The sequence below is a fragment of the Euphorbia lathyris genome, chromosome 10 (assembly GCF_963576675.1).
Source record: "Euphorbia lathyris chromosome 10, ddEupLath1.1, whole genome shotgun sequence".
Classification (NCBI taxonomy): Eukaryota; Viridiplantae; Streptophyta; class Magnoliopsida; order Malpighiales; family Euphorbiaceae; genus Euphorbia; species Euphorbia lathyris.
In genome coordinates this window covers 3,744,389-3,762,433 of record NC_088919.1, presented here as the reverse complement: position 1 = coordinate 3,762,433, position 18,045 = coordinate 3,744,389, and the positions used below count along the sequence as shown (strand labels likewise).

Below are 18,045 nucleotides of genomic sequence, written 5' to 3'. Positions count from 1 at the left end.
CTTCATTTTCTCCTTACTGTGAATTTTGCTTCGTATGTAGTAGCCTATTTCATAGTTTCGAGATGTATTCGTAATGCAATGAGAAACATCCTGGTCGTGGATTCTGTTGTGTTCGTCTCTAATTTCTTAGTTTCATTTTTAAGACTATAGGGAGCCTAAGATCTTTTATACCACTGCTTGCATTTAAAGTAGTGCACCTCTTTCGAGTCTCGAGTAAAATTATTAGGAAACTAGAAATTAGGTTGGACTGCAGATATAAGGAGAAAACTATATCCAAATGCACACTATATTATAAGTAGGGAAGATATACAGACTTGCAACTAGTGCGAGGATTGCACACATATCGACAGAGATTATAAACAGCACAACATACAATAATTACTAAAGCGAAGCATACATCTTGTTTAATATGTACCGAGTTTTAGATGTATGTATGTGATTATGTGATTTAGGCAGTAGGGTAAGATGCTTGCATTGCAATGCCACAGAGTCCTTCGTTTGCATCAATATCCTTTTGCATTCTTATGTACCCTTCTTCTCCCCATTGACTTCCCCATGAATTCTTTACCAGCCAGTAATTCATTCCACTGCTGGATCCATATCCAACGGCGGTAACTCCGTGATCCAGTTCAGTTCCACATGATCCTGTAAAGATACCACTTGAATAGAACTGAAATTCAGAACCACTTGCATCTATTGCAACCGCGATTGGTTGGTTTGCTACTGCCTTCATCAAAGCTGCCTCGTTGTTTGCTGGTACATCTTCGTAACCGGTGATCTTGGCTGCACGGTTAGCTTCCTCTTTTGTGTTACAAGTTCCATCAGCAGCATCATAAGGATAGTTAGTTTCAGTCGTTATTCCTTTGTTCCCTATGATGAATTCGAAACCATCATCCATGAGTCCACCTTCGCAACCTTGATCCACTCCCTTAGTGTCACAATCAACTAATTCTTGCTCAGAAAGTGAAATCAATTTTCCTGTTGTTAGCTGAGTGATTCCTTCAACTGCAGCCACAGTTGAAAATGCCCAGCAGGATCCTGTGAAAGAAAGTTCAATTCATAAGTTAGCTAATTAAATAGTTCGATTGAAAAGTTTGTTTTGTCATATGATAAAATTGTGGAACGTAATTACCGCATTGGCCCTGGTCCTTGATGGCGGTAACTGCACCTTTCTTTCTCCAGTCCATTGAAATCGGGACTGCACTAATGTTTTCATACCTGAAAGGACCTGCTTGTTCAGAACATATATGACCCTTGAATCTATTTCTTGAGGTTGCGAACTCTTGGTTAGTAAGATCAGCAAACTGATTAATGCCTAGCTTGAATGATTTCGCTTCATCTTTATTGAATGATTCAATGAGATGAACATTTTGTTTGAAGATGCTGAATCGCATCTCCTTCTCATTAGAGTCCTTGTAAACCCGTCCATAACGAGTCATCCATTGCTCATGCATTGTCTGCATTGATGCATCTTGGAGAGTACGAGCCGCCATGGCTTGAGAAGCCAAAGCTCCAAAAAGAAAGATGAGTGACAAAGTAATGCATGAGAATCGGGTTGTGAAAGCCATAGGAAATGATATGGTAGATGTTGTAATGGATGATGAGAATTAGGAGATGTTGGAATGATTTATATACAAACTATAATTCTGCTCTCAAATTGTTTATGACAATAAAAAAACGAAGTGCCCACAAAAACATTCTGATTGCAACCTGTATATATATTATGATATTTGATGAATGGAGTTGTTTAATAAATTATTGAATATTTTAGTATTTTGATAACTCATTTGATTTTGGGTTTAATATATTTTAAACTATGCATTGCCACAAGATTTTAGTTTCCAATCTCCAAGGAATTTTGGCTTTTTGGTTGTTTCTAAGTGTGTTCACATATTAGAAGGACTTGGCCGGACCGTTGCCACCAAATAATGTCTTAGGCTTGTAGCATAATGATAAGTTGTCTTAGAAGCCCTAATGTGCTACACGATGCAGAAAAGTTTGCATAATAACTTGGCAAAAAACATCATTAGATCCCTGATCTTTTATTTTTTGATTTATTAAGCCATTGATCTTTTATTTGGATACATTAAGCCCTTGATCATTTATTTTTGGTCTCATTAAGTCCTTGATGACCAAATTAGTAAGTTCTGAACATAAAATTCGGTTGTTGTTATTCATTGGATCTGCATTCGAAATTTGTATTTTTTAATTGTTTGAAAGCAGTTTTGGATGTGTAATGTGTTTATAGGAAAAATGTATAAACCTTAATTCAAACTGTAAAAAATATTTTTTTTTGTAATAATTTCAAATACAGATGAAGTTAATAACGTATTTTTAACAGAATTTTATGTTCAGAATTTACTAATTTGGTCATTAAGGGCGTAATAAGACCAAAAATAAATGATCAGGGGTTTAATATATTCCAATAAAAGATCAAGGGCTTAATGAACCAAAAAATAAAAGATCAGGGATCTAATGATGCTTTTTGCCTAATAACTTCCTTGCTTATTTATTTATGGATGAATCAGGACCCCTAAATTTTTGCTGAACTTTAAAAATGTTGGTTAGCTTTCCAAACTTCTTAAATTGTCTTGTTAGGTTTCTAAATCCACATAGCGGAACAATGAGAGGTTTGGACAAATTAAAAGTTGTATCGTGACAAACAATTATTGTAACCAGTTCAGGGTCTAATATGGCAGAATAGATGGTCAATAGTTACAATAAGCTAGTTCATGTGACTAACGAGTTTATGAGGTCAACCGGATGACAATGTATAGGGTACTTGCGTACTCGCAGATAATTATCTAGTTAAATATATAAAATAAATAATGAATAAATAAATTATAAATTTAATATTTTACAATTTCAACAAAATTATTCACAAATTTAACAAATCGCAAAAATTTACATTGATATTCTTCATTTCTTTTCTTTATTATTTAGTACGTACTTGTAACGATGCCTTAGTTATTGAGGTCTTACTTGAAGAGTACAATGTATATAGAGTTTTCATTGACACGGAAAGTTAACATTATCACCTGAAAAGCCTATGAAGTGTTATGTCTTGATCCAAAGAAGTTGGGGATATCAACCCATTTGATACCTTTTTTAGACAGTACACAAATGAAGATTTCAATTGGAGATGGCCTATCTAATGGAATACAACTGCCAAATTTCTGGCAGTTGATTCTATCCTGACATATAATGTAATTATTGGGCGAGCACTTCTGTCAGAATCAGCAAGTGCTTTATCCATCCATCATTTAGCGCGGAAAATACAAACTAAAGGAAACATGGCAGTAGCTCAAGGCAATCAAATTGTAGCCTAAGAAACTTATATAGTCTCTCTGAACATGAAGCAGTTGCAAGATGTTGTTGAAGAAGAAAGGGAAAGGGTAGAGCAAGTTGGTAATTTGGAGATGGTATAGCTAGTCGAAGGGAAATTCGTCCAAATCGCTCCGGAAATCCCAGAGCAGCCTAAAGCAGATATAGTGGAGACTGTAAAATCCAACGTTAAGGCCTTTACCTGGTGTCCCAAAGATGTAACTAGAGTATCTCTTAACCTCATAAAGCACTCGTTAAACGTCAATCTTGGGGCCACTCCGGTCATTCAGAAGAAAAGGAATCATGAGGTTGAAAAATAGAAAGTAATTCAAGTCGAAGTCAAAAAGCTCATGGATTGTCATCACATCAAGGAAGTTTACTATGCAAAATGGATTTCCAATGCCGTGCTAGTAAAGAAAGCCAATAAGATAGCCAATAGCAAATGGCGTCTATGCGTTGATTTCACTGACTTAAACAAGGCATGTTTTAAAGATTTGTACCTATTGCCTTTGTATCAACATGTTGATAGATTCAACCACAGACTATGCCATTTATTCAATCCTTGATGCTGCAATATGATATCACCAAATTCTAATGAATTCGGAAGATATCTTGTGAACGCGCTTCAGGATGGATGAAGGTATATACGAATATAATGTAATGCCATTTGGATTAAAAAATCCAAGAGCAACATACCAAAGATTGGTAAACAAGATATTCAAGGACGTCATCAGAGATAAAGTAGAGATTTATGTGGATGACATGGTTGTTAAAAGAAGGACGGTGCATACAATTGATCTGGCCACAATCTTCGCTACTTTACAGGAGCATAGTCTTAAACAAAACCTAGAAAAGTGCACATTTTCGAGGTATCTTCTAGTAAGTTTTTGGGGTTCATAATTTTCTAGAGAGGCATAGAGGCGAATCCAAGTAAGATCATCCAGATGAAGCCTCCAAAAAAGCTGAATGATGTTCAGAAGGTAAATGGAAAATTAATGCTTTGGGAAGCTTCATCTCATGTTCGGCCAAAAGATGCATGCCATTCTACAAGAGCCTTAAGGGTGCTAAGAATTTCAACTAGATGGCAAAGTGCGGAACGTCCTTTGATCAGCTAAAGCTTTTTTTAGCTTCACCCCCGCTACTAAGCAAACCTCTACCTAGAGAAATTATATTCTTGTACATAAGTGTAGTGGAAGATTCAGCTAACACCGTGCTTATTCGGGAATACATGATAGAGCAGTTCCTAGTCTATTACGCCAGCATAGTCCTAAGAGATGCTCAAGTTAGATATCCAAGACTGGAAAAGTTAGCATTCAAGGTAGTAATCATGGCGCAGAAGCTTCGCCATTATTTTCAAATCCACTCAACTGTGGTTAGAATGGACATGCCTCTGAGAAAAATATCCCAAAGGCGTGAAACTTCAGGTAGATTGGCAGAATGGGCTTTGAAGTTAACATAATTCGATATTCGATCGAAAGGCTTTCAAAGCATAGACTTGTATATTCCTTTCAAGTTCATACTTTATCCAAAATATCTTATTGACTTAAACATCAGAGAGGGAGCGCCAGATTTCGGCTCCTCCCTGAGTATTTGCTATTGATTCAAATCATCTCAAGACTGTTTGGAAGTGTTATTCATTATTGAAGACATCATTTGCTATCCTATAAACATAAAATACATTCTATAATTAATTAATCTATATGTCAAAGTAAAGATGCTTAAACATGTCAAAACAAACTTCCAAAACCCTTAAAATATCTAAAAAGTTCTATTTAAAATTCTGGAACGTTCAAAAGAAATTCCAGATAGATCAGACAACTATGATATTAAAATGGAGAAAAGCAGTGAAAATGAAAAATAAAGTTTCAGCAAATGCATTTGATTACGGCTGAATTTTAAAGCTATTAGAATTCGAATTTGGAATCATTAAAAAAAACATTTTGTACACCTATGTTTTAAGTTTATTCTGCAACTTGAATCACTGCAATCTGAGTTCATATGAAAACGTTATATCTAAAATACGAATGATTGTCAAATTTGCAAAACAGTTACGAATAAGAAGAAAAGTCTCGAGTTCAATACTATTTCAATTCTAATGGACACCAAGTTCGATAAAAGTGAAACCAACACAAAATTAGTGGTGTAAAACATTTATAGGAAAATAAATGCTTGATTAAAATGCATTTTTACATCATCAAAATAAAAACTTAAAGATCAAATTATGAAATATCAGAATTCTAATGCATATGTTCTTCAATCAAAATCAGAACAATCTTGAAATAAAACTGATCTTACTTGAAACGTTGTGATATGAAAACCAGAAATACGGTATTTTTATTCTTCGAATGATCCCTGGAAAAACCTTTTATGGTAATAAAAAAACAAAGAAAAAGACAAGAAAAGGGAAAAGAGGAAAAATGATGATTGATCATATTACTCAAAAAAAAAAAAAAAAAAAAAAGCAAATCTAGAACAAGGGAAGTTATTAAATCTTTATATATTTCTTCCAATGAAAGTTTTAAAGCACAAAAAACTCTTAAAAACATGTAGTATATTGTTTTCTTAAAATAGAACTTACCCAAAACTCCATATTTAAATATAGTGAAATTAATTAACTTGTGTATACTATACATATATATATATATAAATTTATGAAAATTTCAGAATGTGACATATACCTTAGCGGGGTGTTTGGTATTCTATTGGGATAAGGATAAGGATAAAGGTTGGGATAGGGACAAGGATAAATGATTAGAATAAGGATAAAAATATAATAGTCGAGAATTATTATTCAATGTTTGGTATGTGGGATAGTGATATGGATAAAATAATACATTTTACTATTTTAACCTTATTTAAACTACGTAACATTAATTTGAGGGATAAGATGGACTTTTCCATCCTATTAAAATCGCAGGAGCTTATCCCGTCTCCTTATACCACCCCCTCCTGGGTATAGGATTTGAGGGATAAGAGGCTTATCCCTCGTCTGTCTCACTTGTCTGTCTCCCAAACAAACACGAGATAACTTATCTCGTGTTTTTTTATCCTTATCCCACCTCCTGTATCCCTCCTAACAAACACCCCGTAGATGTAGTGCCCTTTTCCAAGTGGGCGTTTTTACACCTAGGTGGTAGGTATCTTTCGCATTAGGTGTTTATTTACATTATAGGTGTTGTTTTCATCATATCTTATTCCAATCTACTCCTTCTAATCTCTCTTTTTTTCTTTCGTATCTGACATTCTTAGATCCAAATATCCTTAGTTCGGATGGTGATGTTTAAAGTGAGAGCAGTTTCAACATCTCCAACATGAGGGAACTTTATGTATTTTCTAGTTTGTGAGGAGCAACTTCATCATTGGCCAAATCTGACGACATCCTGAAAGGTATTAAACTGTGCGAAGGTGAGAGAGAGAAAGATAATAACTTCAGCGATAATTACCTAAACATAATCAACAATAGGCTTACTTTTAATTGTTCAGATTTAATACCGATGCACAACCACTGTGATGACTACAATTTGTTCGTGGGTGTTTTTTGGATGTGTTTTCCTATTCTCCTCAATAGATCCATTATTGAAGTTTTGGAAGCTTCCTGCCAACTCAAGGATTTGGATATGGATGTGATATGTTTTTCTATGGATTCCAAATTTCATGTTCATGCTTTTTTTTATAACTTTTATGTTGAATTTGTTTTTGGAATATTGTATGATATTTGTAGATCCATGTTAGCTTGTTTTGATACTATAAAGTATCTTTTGTTACACAATCCATGATTCGAGTAACCTTTTGTCTTGTTCGGACATCCGACTCTCATCCTGACCGGGGTTTTTTTTTGTGTAGTTAATCTTCATCCTTTGATCTACTGTGCACCTCACTTTATTTCATGTACCAGTTATTTTATTAAAAAAGAAGAAGAAGACATATGCTCCATTCATTTTCACTTAATTTCAGTATCAGTAATTTCAGTTCAATTCAATAGCATTCCGTTTAGTTCAATAACATTATGTTTAGTTCAATATTTTATCATTATTTATTATAATTTATAATTTAGCATTATTTATATATTAATTATAATTTAGCATTCTTTATATATAATTATAATTATTTATATATAATTCAATATATATATATAATAAATTTATTTATTTTAATTATTGTTATTTTTGAAGTCTAATGTTATCATTATTGTTTCAAAGAAAATATTATCATTAAGAAAAAAATATAAATATAAATGAGCTTTTTATATGAAAATCATATTCCATTATAAAATTACAATTAAATCATTTTATAAAATTTAATTCTCAATATGTCATTATTTTCTATATATCACAAATAAAGTATGATTTTATGCCATAATTTATAAATAGATCTTAAATCCTAAAAAATATATTTTAGACCTCTAATTCATAAAATATAGTTCTTAAAAAACTATGGTTTTTTTAGTTTCATATTATTTAAATTGGTATTTGATATAATTGTAAGTAATTCTTCAAATCTAAAAATTTATACTGAAATTCAGATTTGAAGAATTATTTACAATTATGTCAAATATTAATTTAAATAATGTCAAACTAAGAAAATCATTGTCTTTTATATATTTTAAGAACTGTGTTTTATGAATTAAGAGTCTAAGATATATTTTTTAAGTTTTAAAATTTATGAATTGAAATATAAAATTTATAAATCATGGTATAAAATTATATTTTATTTATGATATATCGAAAATAATGACATATGATTTAATTGTAATTTTATAATTAGATAGTATTTTTTTTAGGGAAAATTACACAGAAATTCATGTTTTAAAAACTGTTTACAACTATGTCAAGTCATAATTTTAGATTATGTCAAACTAGTAAAATCAGTACTTTTAATATATTTTAAGAATTAGAATTTATCAATTAGCAATCTAAAATATATTTTTTAGGGTTTATGATTTATGAATTGGAGTCTAAATTTTTTAAGTTATAGTGTTAAATCATAATATATAAAGAATAATGACATATTAAGAATTAAATTTGGTAATATGATTTAGTTGTAATTTTATATTAATTATGATATTAATGTAATTCAACCTTTTTTTTAGCCCATGATAAAAGACGAAGCCCATATTTTTTTCCAACCGTGCCATTAGCTTCCGTTGGAATCTTCCTTTCAATTCTCTACAGAAATCCTCGCGGTTTTTTCGAGCACGCTAAATGACCTTTGCCGCCATAATCTCTCGTATTGCAGTACCTCTTCTCCAATTTTCGCAATCTGTTTGTCTATTTGAAATGAAATGATACACTTTCTGAGGGTTTAACCTTTCCCCAGCTCTGTTGCTTCAGGGTTCTATTGAATCATTCAGTATTCCAGCCATGGAGGAGTTGATTGGAGCTCGGTTTGTTGATACAAAACCCTAAAACTTGGGGGTTTTGCTTGCGAAAGTAATGAAGAAGAGAAATAGCGTCGTTGTTTTATCATCGGATGATGAAGATAATGAGAGTTCTTCGGGTACTAATAGGAGTTATTCCAAACCGAAATCAAGGCCATTGATTACTCGTACAAATCCTAGAGAATCGAAGAAGTCTCGTCTGTCGGGTTCTCGGACTCATGTTGTTAGAGAATCTAGAAATATAGATGATGTATGCCTTATTTTTGGATTTCTTTGTCAGACATATGGAATTGCTCTTTGTACGGCAAGGAGTTTGAAGTCCAAAATTAGCAATTTTTTTAAATTTGTGATTGTTCATTTTTTGCCTTGTTCTTCATGCAGGTCGGGTTCCCTACTGAGAATTTTGCTGAATACTTCTATGGGTCCAAGGTATCTGCTGGTATGCCATGTTGTGGTTTTTGGATTTAGTTGTTGTGTTAACATGTTATCAGAGCTTAGTGGTGATTTGAAATGTTAGTTCACTGAATATGAAAGCATACATATGGTTCTGAAAGTTCTTTTTATGATTATACAAACGGCAGAATTGGCTTTTCTTTGCTAAACTTAGGTTTATTTATTTTATTTTATGGGCTCTTAGAGCTAATTGGAAAGAATCATATGACCCAGGCACTGGAAGGAGCAATTTAAAGGAATTATGGGTTGATAAATATAAGCCCCATTCCATGGAAGAACTTGCTGTTCACAAGAAGAAGGTTAGTTCATGTGCTTCACATTTCACTGTGTGAATATTATTTTGAAGACAAAGTTTTTCATGCTTTTTTCCAGGTTGAGGAAGTCAAGGTCTGGTTTGAGGAAAGATTGACAGCTTCAAAGGTACTCTACAGTTATAAGACCTATTTTGTTAGCATTAAAGTTCTCAACTGACCTGAGTGGGTCAGGAAATAATTTGCAATGAACTAGAGATTTATTCTGAGATGATAAAGGATGGGATAAATTTGAGAGAAGATCTTCACCTTGTAATTTGGTTTGTGAGGTTTTTTCATAGACATCATAAAAGACATTTTTGTAGAGTGGGCTTCTAGAAGTGCCTGTGTGTTAGACTAAGGACTACCCTTAGGACATATTATAAAGTTCTCTTTCTGCAGTACATTATTTGTCCATATATCGACTTAGAATGTTTATAATTACCTGTGACAAAACTTGCTCAATAAAGGGGAATATGGTTTTAGTACTGAGGTTGAAATCTTAGCAAGCATTAGGTGCTTGACACAAGGTTGCAAAAGATGAAAATTGTTGACTGATGTTGTTGCTTTTTTTTTTCTTTCCTGAACTGAAAGGGAAATATATAATGAAATTTCTGGATATCTTGAGCAGTATGGGAAAGATTATTGAAAAGGAGAAGTGATTTTCCCATTTTCTTTGAGAATTCATGCTTCAATTTTTTTTTTTTTTTTAATCTTTCTCTCCTTTTTTTTTCTAGGAAATTCTTAGTAATGTTATTGTCATTACTGGGCAAGCTGGAATTGGCAAATCTGTAAGTCTTAACTGTACTTTTCTTGGTTTAATTTTTCAACCCCAATGGTTACTGATTTAATGTCTGTTCTGTGTTATTGAACGATATTTCATTTGTTTCCTCATGAACTTGTAGGCAAAGTCTGCATCGCATCGTGTTGTTGAATGGCACTAGATTGCTGCTTGAGAATTACTAGGCAAAGCTGGCATCTTTAACATGCTGTTGTTCAGATGTGATTTATGTCTTGCTAAATTTTTGTTTGAACGTCAAAGTAGGGCACATATATGTAAATTTCTGCATATCTCATATAGAAATGGCATTGTTAATTATTATGACATGCTTTCAGTATGAGCTCTGCTAATCTAATTTGAGATGATGAGTAACCTGGCATTATATCTGGAGATGCTATTTATGTTTTCCAATCAGAGATCTTAACTTGTCTACTGTCCCGTTAACATCCAAGATATCTTTCTTTTTGTCTTGCAGGCAACTATCTACGCTATTGCATCCCATTTTGGAGCCACAGTATGTGAATGGAAAACACCTACTCCCACAGTTTGGCAAGAACACATGCATAATTCTACTACTGGTAAGTTTTTAATGGAACCCTGCAACTTCATTTTTCAATTCCTGAATTAAGCGTTTATCATTAGATAATTGGCCTGAAATTTCTTTTTAAAGTACAGCTAGCTTTCTCTTCAAGATTGACTATCAAACTGTCGAACATGTCAAATTTATAGCTGTCAGTTTGATTAATCTATCTAATACGTGAATTTAGTTAAATTTTCTATCATGCTTATCTAGGAAAAAGAAACTTCAGAGTTTGAGCTACTTAGTATTGTCACCATATCCTGTAACCATTGACATCTTTTAATGGCTGTTTGATTTACAATTTTTTTTCTTTTCTTTTGCTCCTTATTTAGGTATAAACTACACATCCAAGTTGGATGAATTTGTGAACTATATCGAGAAAATAAGAAAGTATGGAGTAATTCCTTCGCTATTGTCTCCTGAACTTAACTCACCCATTATACTCTTGATTGATGACCTTCCTGTGGCACATGGAAGTGTTGCTTTTGGAAGACTTAAAACCTCCTTGATTCTCCTTGTGAGATCAGCTCGGACGCCTACTGTAATACTATTAACTGACAATTGCAAAACAGAATCAGCTGACCAAAGTGCAAGGTACTTGGAAGAACTTCAGTTGTCCCTTCAGAGTGCTGGAGCTTGTAAGGTTACTTTCTTGAACAAATTTAGTACGAAAGTTTTATGCTAAAAGCTGTACATATGCTTATTTCAATCTACTATTGGACATTTTCCAGGTTTCTTTTAACCCCATTACAAATAACTCCATTAAGAAGGCACTCACCCGGATATGCAAACAGGAGCAGTGTAATGTAACTTCAGAACAGATAGATTTGATAGCAAAAGCCAGTGGAGGCGATATAAGACATGCAATTACATCTCTCCAGCTTTTTTGTATAAAATCAGATGCAACTATCAATTCATCGTTTTCCAGTTCTACTCTGAGTTACTCAGATGGAAAAACTGATGAGATGAATGCTTTGATAGGTGGTTTTGCATCTCTATTTGGCAGGGATGAGACACTTTCTCTATTTCACGCCCTTGGCAAGTTTCTGCACAATAAAAGAGAAACTGAAGTTCAGATGGCGTTGGGTATGCCCTTGTAAACCATACATGTTAAACTTTGAGCCTTTGGTGCTTGAGCATGCCCTTGTAAACTTTGATCTTGTTTTATATGCAAATTGAGAATCTCTATTCAAAGATTATTTCTTATTTGTTGCAGACCAAGACGAGTTTCTTGTACGAGACAAGTTCTTTAGATTACCACTAAAAATGGGTACTCCAGAGAAGGTTCTTTGCCAAGCGCATGGTCAAGCAAGGCCGATTGCTGATTTTCTACAAGAAAACGGTAACCATCATGTACACAAATTCTCATATGGGACAGTCCTGCCCCCTTGCTCCCTTCTTAGCTCTTTCTCCTCTCTCATCAACACATACAAGGCAACATGTCTCACCTCCATGTTCTGTCTACTATATCTCAAATACCAGTGCTCTATTTCCCTGCAGTTTTAGATTTTATAGGTGAAGAAGCAATGGATGCTGCTGGGGATGTGGCGTCATACTTAAGCGATGCAGATTTGCTTCTTTCATCTTCTCGAGGAACGTTGTCTAAATATAATGAGGCAGAGAATATTCTTCAATCAGCCGCTGCTTCAGTTGCTGTTCGTGGCATATTATTTGGAAATTCTCATCCTTCTCCATCCAGGTGTTTGTTTTATGCTAGAAGCAGTTAAGTTTAATGAGATTAACGAGTCTGAGCTATATAACCAACCAATTGTTATGAACTTGCAGGTGGCATGCGATCCGCAAGCCAAAGCTCTGGCAGGTTGAGCACTTAATGTTGCAGAATCAGGCATGTTTTATTCACTCTTGAGTTTCTTTTCCAATTCTCATCGGAAAAGCTCTTTTTACCTTTTATTTCGGTGACTTACAACGTTTTAATGCAGAAAGAGGCAATGGAGAAGAGATTTATTGTTAATGGAGGTTGTAGCTTTTCCAATGTGTTGGATATTGCTACTGAGTACACACCGGTATTAAAACGGCTCGGACATGGACACGGTGTTGAAACTCATAAGAAATTTGAGCATCATAATGATGGAAGTTATGATGAAGAGCAGATTTCTGAAGACGAAATAGAAGATTGGTAAGAATCCTTTTCAATCAACTGAATGGCTTTAATGTACATATTTAGAAATTTTTTTTGTTCATTTTGTCATCCAAGATGAAGCTGGAATTTATTTTTTGTTCTTATATAGAAGATTTGGAAAATTTTGTTAGTAAACCATCATAGAATGGTTGCCTTAACTGAGGGCATTTACATCCAAATTCCAATGCAGTGTTTCTCCCTTTTTTTTCTTTTTTTTTTCCTTATTTCTCTCATTTCTCTCATTTTTCCGGTTTTTCATTTTATTTTTATTTTTCATGGTTTTCTAATTTCTCTTTTCATTTTTTCATGGTGTTTTTTTTGCTTTTCTTATTGGTTTTTGTTTTCCGTTTTTTCCTTTTCTCATTTTCCCAATCTTTTATTTTCCCTGAGTACACATTTTTCTCTTTTTTTTCCTTTTCCCCATTTTGTTTTTTTCTCATTTCATTCATTTTGCTTGTTTTCCCCAACCCATTTTTTAATTTTTCCCAAATTTCATTTTTTGTGCTTTCCCCCAGTTTTTTATTTTCAGTTTTGCTTTTTCCAGTTTCATTTTTTTTTCCCTATTTCCATGTTTTTATTTTTAAAAATTAAATGGGTTAAACAGGTCAACACAACTAACCTGCTACCTAATCCAAGTTAGATGAATCAGTCCATTTATGACACATCATTACTGGATCAATCCTAATTCGACCATACCCGTTTTGACACCCCTAAAAACTAATCAGGAAACTATGGATTTAAAATGTTAAAGATAGGAATATGAGTGTATATGGACAAGGTATATACGAGAACAATGGAAATTTGCGAAAAGCAGATAAAAAATCGAAAAAAATGTGACAAAAAAATGTGACAAAAGCTAGAAAAAATTTCGAATAAATTTTTTCAATGCTGATGAATTATGAGTTCTTGGAATATTAATTTTTTTTTACCTCTTCTTACTCATTTAGTTAGTTGGGTTAAACAAATTAATTTATGTAATCTATTTATATCAACACATATATTAAAGTGAACTGTTAAATACCGCTCTCAAATTACTTATCACCGTCTCTTTTGGACTTTTTTGTCCTTTTCATAATTTTGATCAAAAAGTGAAAATTCTCTCCAAAATCATAAATCCGAACAACAATTCGTCTTCTGTGCGGCAAGTATAGGGAAGATAGAATCTTTGGTGGCCCGAAGGAGAGGGTTGTCAGCTGTTCCTTCCTCTGGAAAGGGCTTAGTGCTGTTTTTGCTGAGTTCTGTACGGGGATTGGCTTGGAGGTGGGTAATGGGAGTTCCATTAGTTTCTGGTATGACACCTGGATTGGTGATAAACCGTTGATTGAGGTGTGCATCGCCCCTCCGTCGAATGATCTCCTCTCTTGGAGAATTGCTGATGTGGTGGACTCGGAGGGAGACTGGATCTGGTCTAAGTTCGACTCATTTCTTAGCCTGGAGACCCTCCTTAATATTAGAGGTGTGAAGATTAGTAATCAGGAGGAGGATAAGGACAGACACTGCTGGGCCTTGACTAATAATGGTTCTTATTCTTGCAAATCGGCCTATGAAGCTTTTACCCTTAATAGGGCTGATCCTCCCTTGGAAATTTGGAAGTCCATTTGGGCCCTCAAAATCCCCTACCGCATTAGGAGTTTCCTATGGCTGGGAGTCAAAGACAGGCTCCTCACGAATGCAGATAGACACAGAAGGCACTTGGCTGTATCTGGTGCCTGTAGCAGATGCAGCGGCCATGTGGAAACCTTATGCCATGCTTTGAGGGATTGCCCGAATAGTAGAAAGGTTTGGGAATGGGTCCTTCCTCACCACATCCTTCCTTCCTTTATGGGGTTCTCTGATATTGACTGGTTCTCTGAAGGCGTTAATGGGAATTTGTTGGCCAGCATGGAGCACGGGGCTATTCTCTTCGCTATTATTTGTCACCAAATGTGGAAATGGAGGAATGAAGAGTTATTTGCTGAGAAGACTGTCTTTATTCCTGACCTCCGGTTTTACTTCTCGAAAAAACTCTCTGTTATTACAAAGAGTTTTGAAGGAGAGCCCCTGGTTCACCCCTCCCCGGTTAAAGAGGTCCAGTTAGTTGGTTGGAGGAAGCCCAGGGAATGGGTTGTCAAGTTGAATATGGATGGCTCCTGCCTTAGTAATGGCAGAATTGCTGCTGGTGGAGTTCTTCGGGATGCTGGTGGCGCCTGGCTGGCTGGGTTTACCCATAACTTAGGTACGGGCTCCTCCTTTACTGCGGAGCTCTAGGGGATCTTGTCTGGCATTAAACTCGCCATTCGCATGGGTGTTAAAAGACTTTCGGTGGAGTCTGACAATTTGGAGGCTATCAACAGGATTTCGGATAGACAGGCTGTTTGTCTTAAGAGTCAGAATCTCATTAAAGCCATCTTGAGGCTTCGTCCTGCCTTCGATTCTCTTACCTTCTCCCATATTTATAGGGAGCAAAACCGCGTGGCGGATCGCTTGGCAGCTGCTGGGCATGGGGGGATGTTAGGTGTTTCTACCCTTTCCGTTCCTCCTTCTTTTCTGTTACATTCTCTTCTTGAGGATAGGATTGGGGTCAGTCTTCCTAGACTGATCCCGGGTTAGGTTTTTGTTTGTTTGTTTTTTTTCTTCCCTTCTTACAAAAAAAAAATAATAATTGAAATTATGAAAATAATTGATGTGTGACAATCCGAACTCCGAAAATGGATGATTACGAGTCGGAAACATTAAGATTTACATCTTTTTATCAAAGAACTTATGAAAATAATGCATATTTTTCATGACGATTTTGCATTTTTCGTCACAAAAAAAATGAGAATTTTTCATTTTTCGTCATTAAAAATTGAATGATTTAGTATTTTTCATCACTAAATTTTTTACGATTTTGCATATTTCAAAATTTGGCCTAAACGATGCGGCATACCGCCCGACCCATGGCAGGAACGGATCCGTTCCCGCCATGGGTCGGGCGGTATGCCGCATCCATTTAGGCCAAATTTTGAATATTCTCTCAAAAAAAAAAAATCCCAATTTAAAAAAAAGGGTAAATTCCAAAAAAAACTCCTGTGGTTTGATGTTCTTCCAAAAAAACCCTTGTGGTTTGTTATTATATAAAAAAAAGGACTGTGGTTTGCGCCGTTAACCAAAAAACGAAAAATGGCTTAACGGTGTTAAAATGCTGACGTGGCACAGGGGTAAGGTTGGAAATTCGATTTTTTTTCCCTCTCTCTCTCCTCCTTCTTCTTCCTCTTCATCTTCCTTCTTTTTCTTCTTCTTCTTTCTTCTTCTTCTTCTCTCCTCCTCCTTTTTCTTTTTCCTTTTTCTTCTTCTTCCTCCTTATTCTTCCTTCTTTTTTTTCTTTTTCTTTTAAGTTTCCAGAAATCTGGAAATTTTTAGATTTCCGGAAATTTTTCAGAAATCTGGGAAATTTCTAGATTTCTGGAAATTTTCCAGAAATCTGGAAATGAATGAAGAGCAAAATTTTGGACGGCCGTCTGCTGAGCTCCGCCGCCGGCCTCGACTGTGGGTTATACGGTCGCTTCCTCCAGTACTTAGCCGATCTCCGTCTAACTCGTCAAGGTAAGCGCCTGATAATATTTCAATTACATGTTTCTTGAAGTCACTATCCAGTTTTCTGTCTGATTGTGTTATTTTGGCTAAGGAGGTTCATGCCTTTGCTCTGAGAAGGGGATTTGTTGCTGATGTATTGGTTGAGAATGCTTTGCTTACTTGTTATTCGAAGTGTGATGATTTGGTTTCTGCGAGAAAGGTGTTTGATAAAATGCGGATGAGAGATGCAGTGACTTGGAATTCAATGATTTCAGGGTATTCTCAAGCGGGAAATTACGGTGATTGTAAACGTTTGTATAGGGAAATGGTGGATCATTCTGGTTTCAGGCCTACTGAGTTTACTGATGTCTCTGTTCTTCAAGCTTGTGGACAGCCTATGGATCTTGCTTTTGGAATGGAAGTTCAGAAATTCGAACTTGTGGTTTGATGTTCGAAATTCCAAAAAAAGAGGAGAATTTCCGGGGAAAATCCAGAAATCTGGAAAATTTTCGGAAATCTGGAAATTTCCAGATTTCCGGAAACTTAAAAAAAAGAAGGAAGAATAAGGAGGAAGAAGAAGAAAAAGGAAAAAGAAAAAGAAGAAGGAGAAGGAAGAAGAAGAAGGAGGAGAAGAAAGAAGAAGAAGAAGAGAGAGGGAAAAAAATAAAAAAATAAAAAAAAAATTCGAATTTCCAACCTTACCCCTGTGCCACGTCAGCATTTTAACACCGTTAAGCCATTTTCCGTTTTTTGGTTAACGGCGCAAACTACAGTCCTTTTTTTTGTAATAACAAACCACAAGGGTTTTTTTAGAAGAACATCAAACCACAGAGGTTTTTTTTGGAATTTACTCAAAAAAAATTATACCAAGGGCAAAATTGTCCAATGGAGGTGGTGATAAGTAATTTGAGGGCGGTAAATAACAAAACCCTATATTAAATGAACCCAATCTATTTATGGAGTTCTTATATTAAGCACTGGGTCTTTCATGTCACTCGAAAGACCCCCAATTCACATTTGGACACGTGTATTGTGACACCGCGTAATAATTAAAATAATAGGACCTCTTATAACATGTGTGGATCTATGTTACACGTGTCAAAATATGTATGGAAGGTCCTCCATTTGACATGGAGAACCCGGTGCTTCTAATAATTTGCCCTATTTATGATCTCCGAGGCTATTTTGACACCTTTTATTAGTTGATAGTTAATCTTTTCAAAAGTTGCTAATTTATTTATGTGCAGTATTTGAAAATTCTTAATTATTGGGTTATAACGATTTTTCTGGTAAGCCATGGAGTAAATTTTCGTTCACAAAATATTACTTATGATGCAGAGAGAAATTATACCTTCTAATTTAAAGGTAAAATTACATTAAAGTTCAAATAGCTTAAACTTAATTTAATAAAAAGAGAAGGATCAAAATGTCAAATGACCAATTAAATGGTAAATATGATAGAATGGCATAATGGTAAATTAACATGTCAAAAAAAAAAAGGCAAGGCTCGTTGATTTGAGATGGCTCAATGAGATTTGAAAAAAAAAGGCATAACAAAATTAGCCC

At 34.7% G+C, this 18,045-nt stretch overlaps 2 protein-coding genes and 1 long non-coding RNA gene across 9 annotated transcripts; 2 read left to right on the top strand and 1 right to left on the bottom strand.

The window, feature by feature from the left end:
- Positions 1 to 196: 196 nt before the first annotated feature.
- On the bottom strand, positions 197 to 1,729 carry LOC136208676 (senescence-specific cysteine protease SAG39-like). Its single transcript, XM_065999782.1, has 2 exons — positions 1,133 to 1,729; positions 197 to 1,038 (listed from the first exon to the last, which is right to left on the bottom strand). Exons 1-2 carry the CDS (start codon positions 1,566 to 1,568, stop codon positions 449 to 451), a joined length of 1,026 nt encoding a protein of 341 aa, XP_065855854.1. The 5' UTR covers positions 1,569 to 1,729; the 3' UTR covers positions 197 to 448.
- Positions 1,730 to 8,451: 6,722 nt separating this feature from the next.
- On the top strand, positions 8,452 to 13,145 carry LOC136208886 (cell cycle checkpoint protein RAD17). Of its 7 annotated transcripts, none has more exons than XM_066000175.1 (13): positions 8,452 to 8,550; positions 8,655 to 8,951; positions 9,083 to 9,140; positions 9,368 to 9,453; positions 9,527 to 9,574; positions 10,182 to 10,235; positions 10,701 to 10,803; positions 11,138 to 11,448; positions 11,537 to 11,891; positions 12,022 to 12,147; positions 12,306 to 12,504; positions 12,591 to 12,651; positions 12,746 to 13,145. In XM_066000175.1, exons 2-13 carry the CDS (start codon positions 8,757 to 8,759, stop codon positions 12,944 to 12,946), a joined length of 1,797 nt encoding a protein of 598 aa, XP_065856247.1. In that variant the 5' UTR covers positions 8,452 to 8,550; positions 8,655 to 8,756; the 3' UTR covers positions 12,947 to 13,145. The 7 variants fall into 7 exon arrangements, with proteins under 7 accessions (XP_065856247.1, XP_065856248.1, XP_065856250.1 ...); XM_066000176.1 differs by having other exon boundaries at positions 8,459 to 8,951; positions 11,537 to 11,693; positions 11,787 to 11,891; XM_066000178.1 differs by having other exon boundaries at positions 8,459 to 8,820; positions 9,083 to 9,130.
- Positions 13,146 to 16,233: 3,088 nt separating this feature from the next.
- On the top strand, positions 16,234 to 18,045 carry LOC136209664 (uncharacterized). The gene is made up of 2 exons (XR_010677627.1): positions 16,234 to 16,509; positions 16,595 to 18,045. It is a non-coding gene; the product is annotated as an uncharacterized lncRNA (long non-coding RNA).

What these genes read in the sequence shown, in the direction of transcription:
- LOC136208676 (XM_065999782.1), bottom strand. Translation starts at nt 1,568, where the DNA reads ATGGCTTTCACAACCCGATTCTCATGCATTACTTTGTCACTCATCTTT. An exon ending in CAAGGACCAGGGCCAATGCG is followed by an intron (nt 1,039 to 1,132) that starts GTAATTACGTTC and finishes TTTCTTTCACAG; the next exon opens with GATCCTGCTGGGCATTTTCA.
- LOC136208886 (XM_066000175.1), top strand. Translation starts at nt 8,757, where the DNA reads ATGAAGAAGAGAAATAGCGTCGTTGTTTTATCATCGGATGATGAAGAT. An exon ending in TGGGTCCAAGGTATCTGCTG is followed by an intron (nt 9,141 to 9,367) that starts GTATGCCATGTT and finishes CATATGACCCAG; the next exon opens with GCACTGGAAGGAGCAATTTA. An exon ending in TGATTTTCTACAAGAAAACG is followed by an intron (nt 12,148 to 12,305) that starts GTAACCATCATG and finishes ATTTCCCTGCAG; the next exon opens with TTTTAGATTTTATAGGTGAA.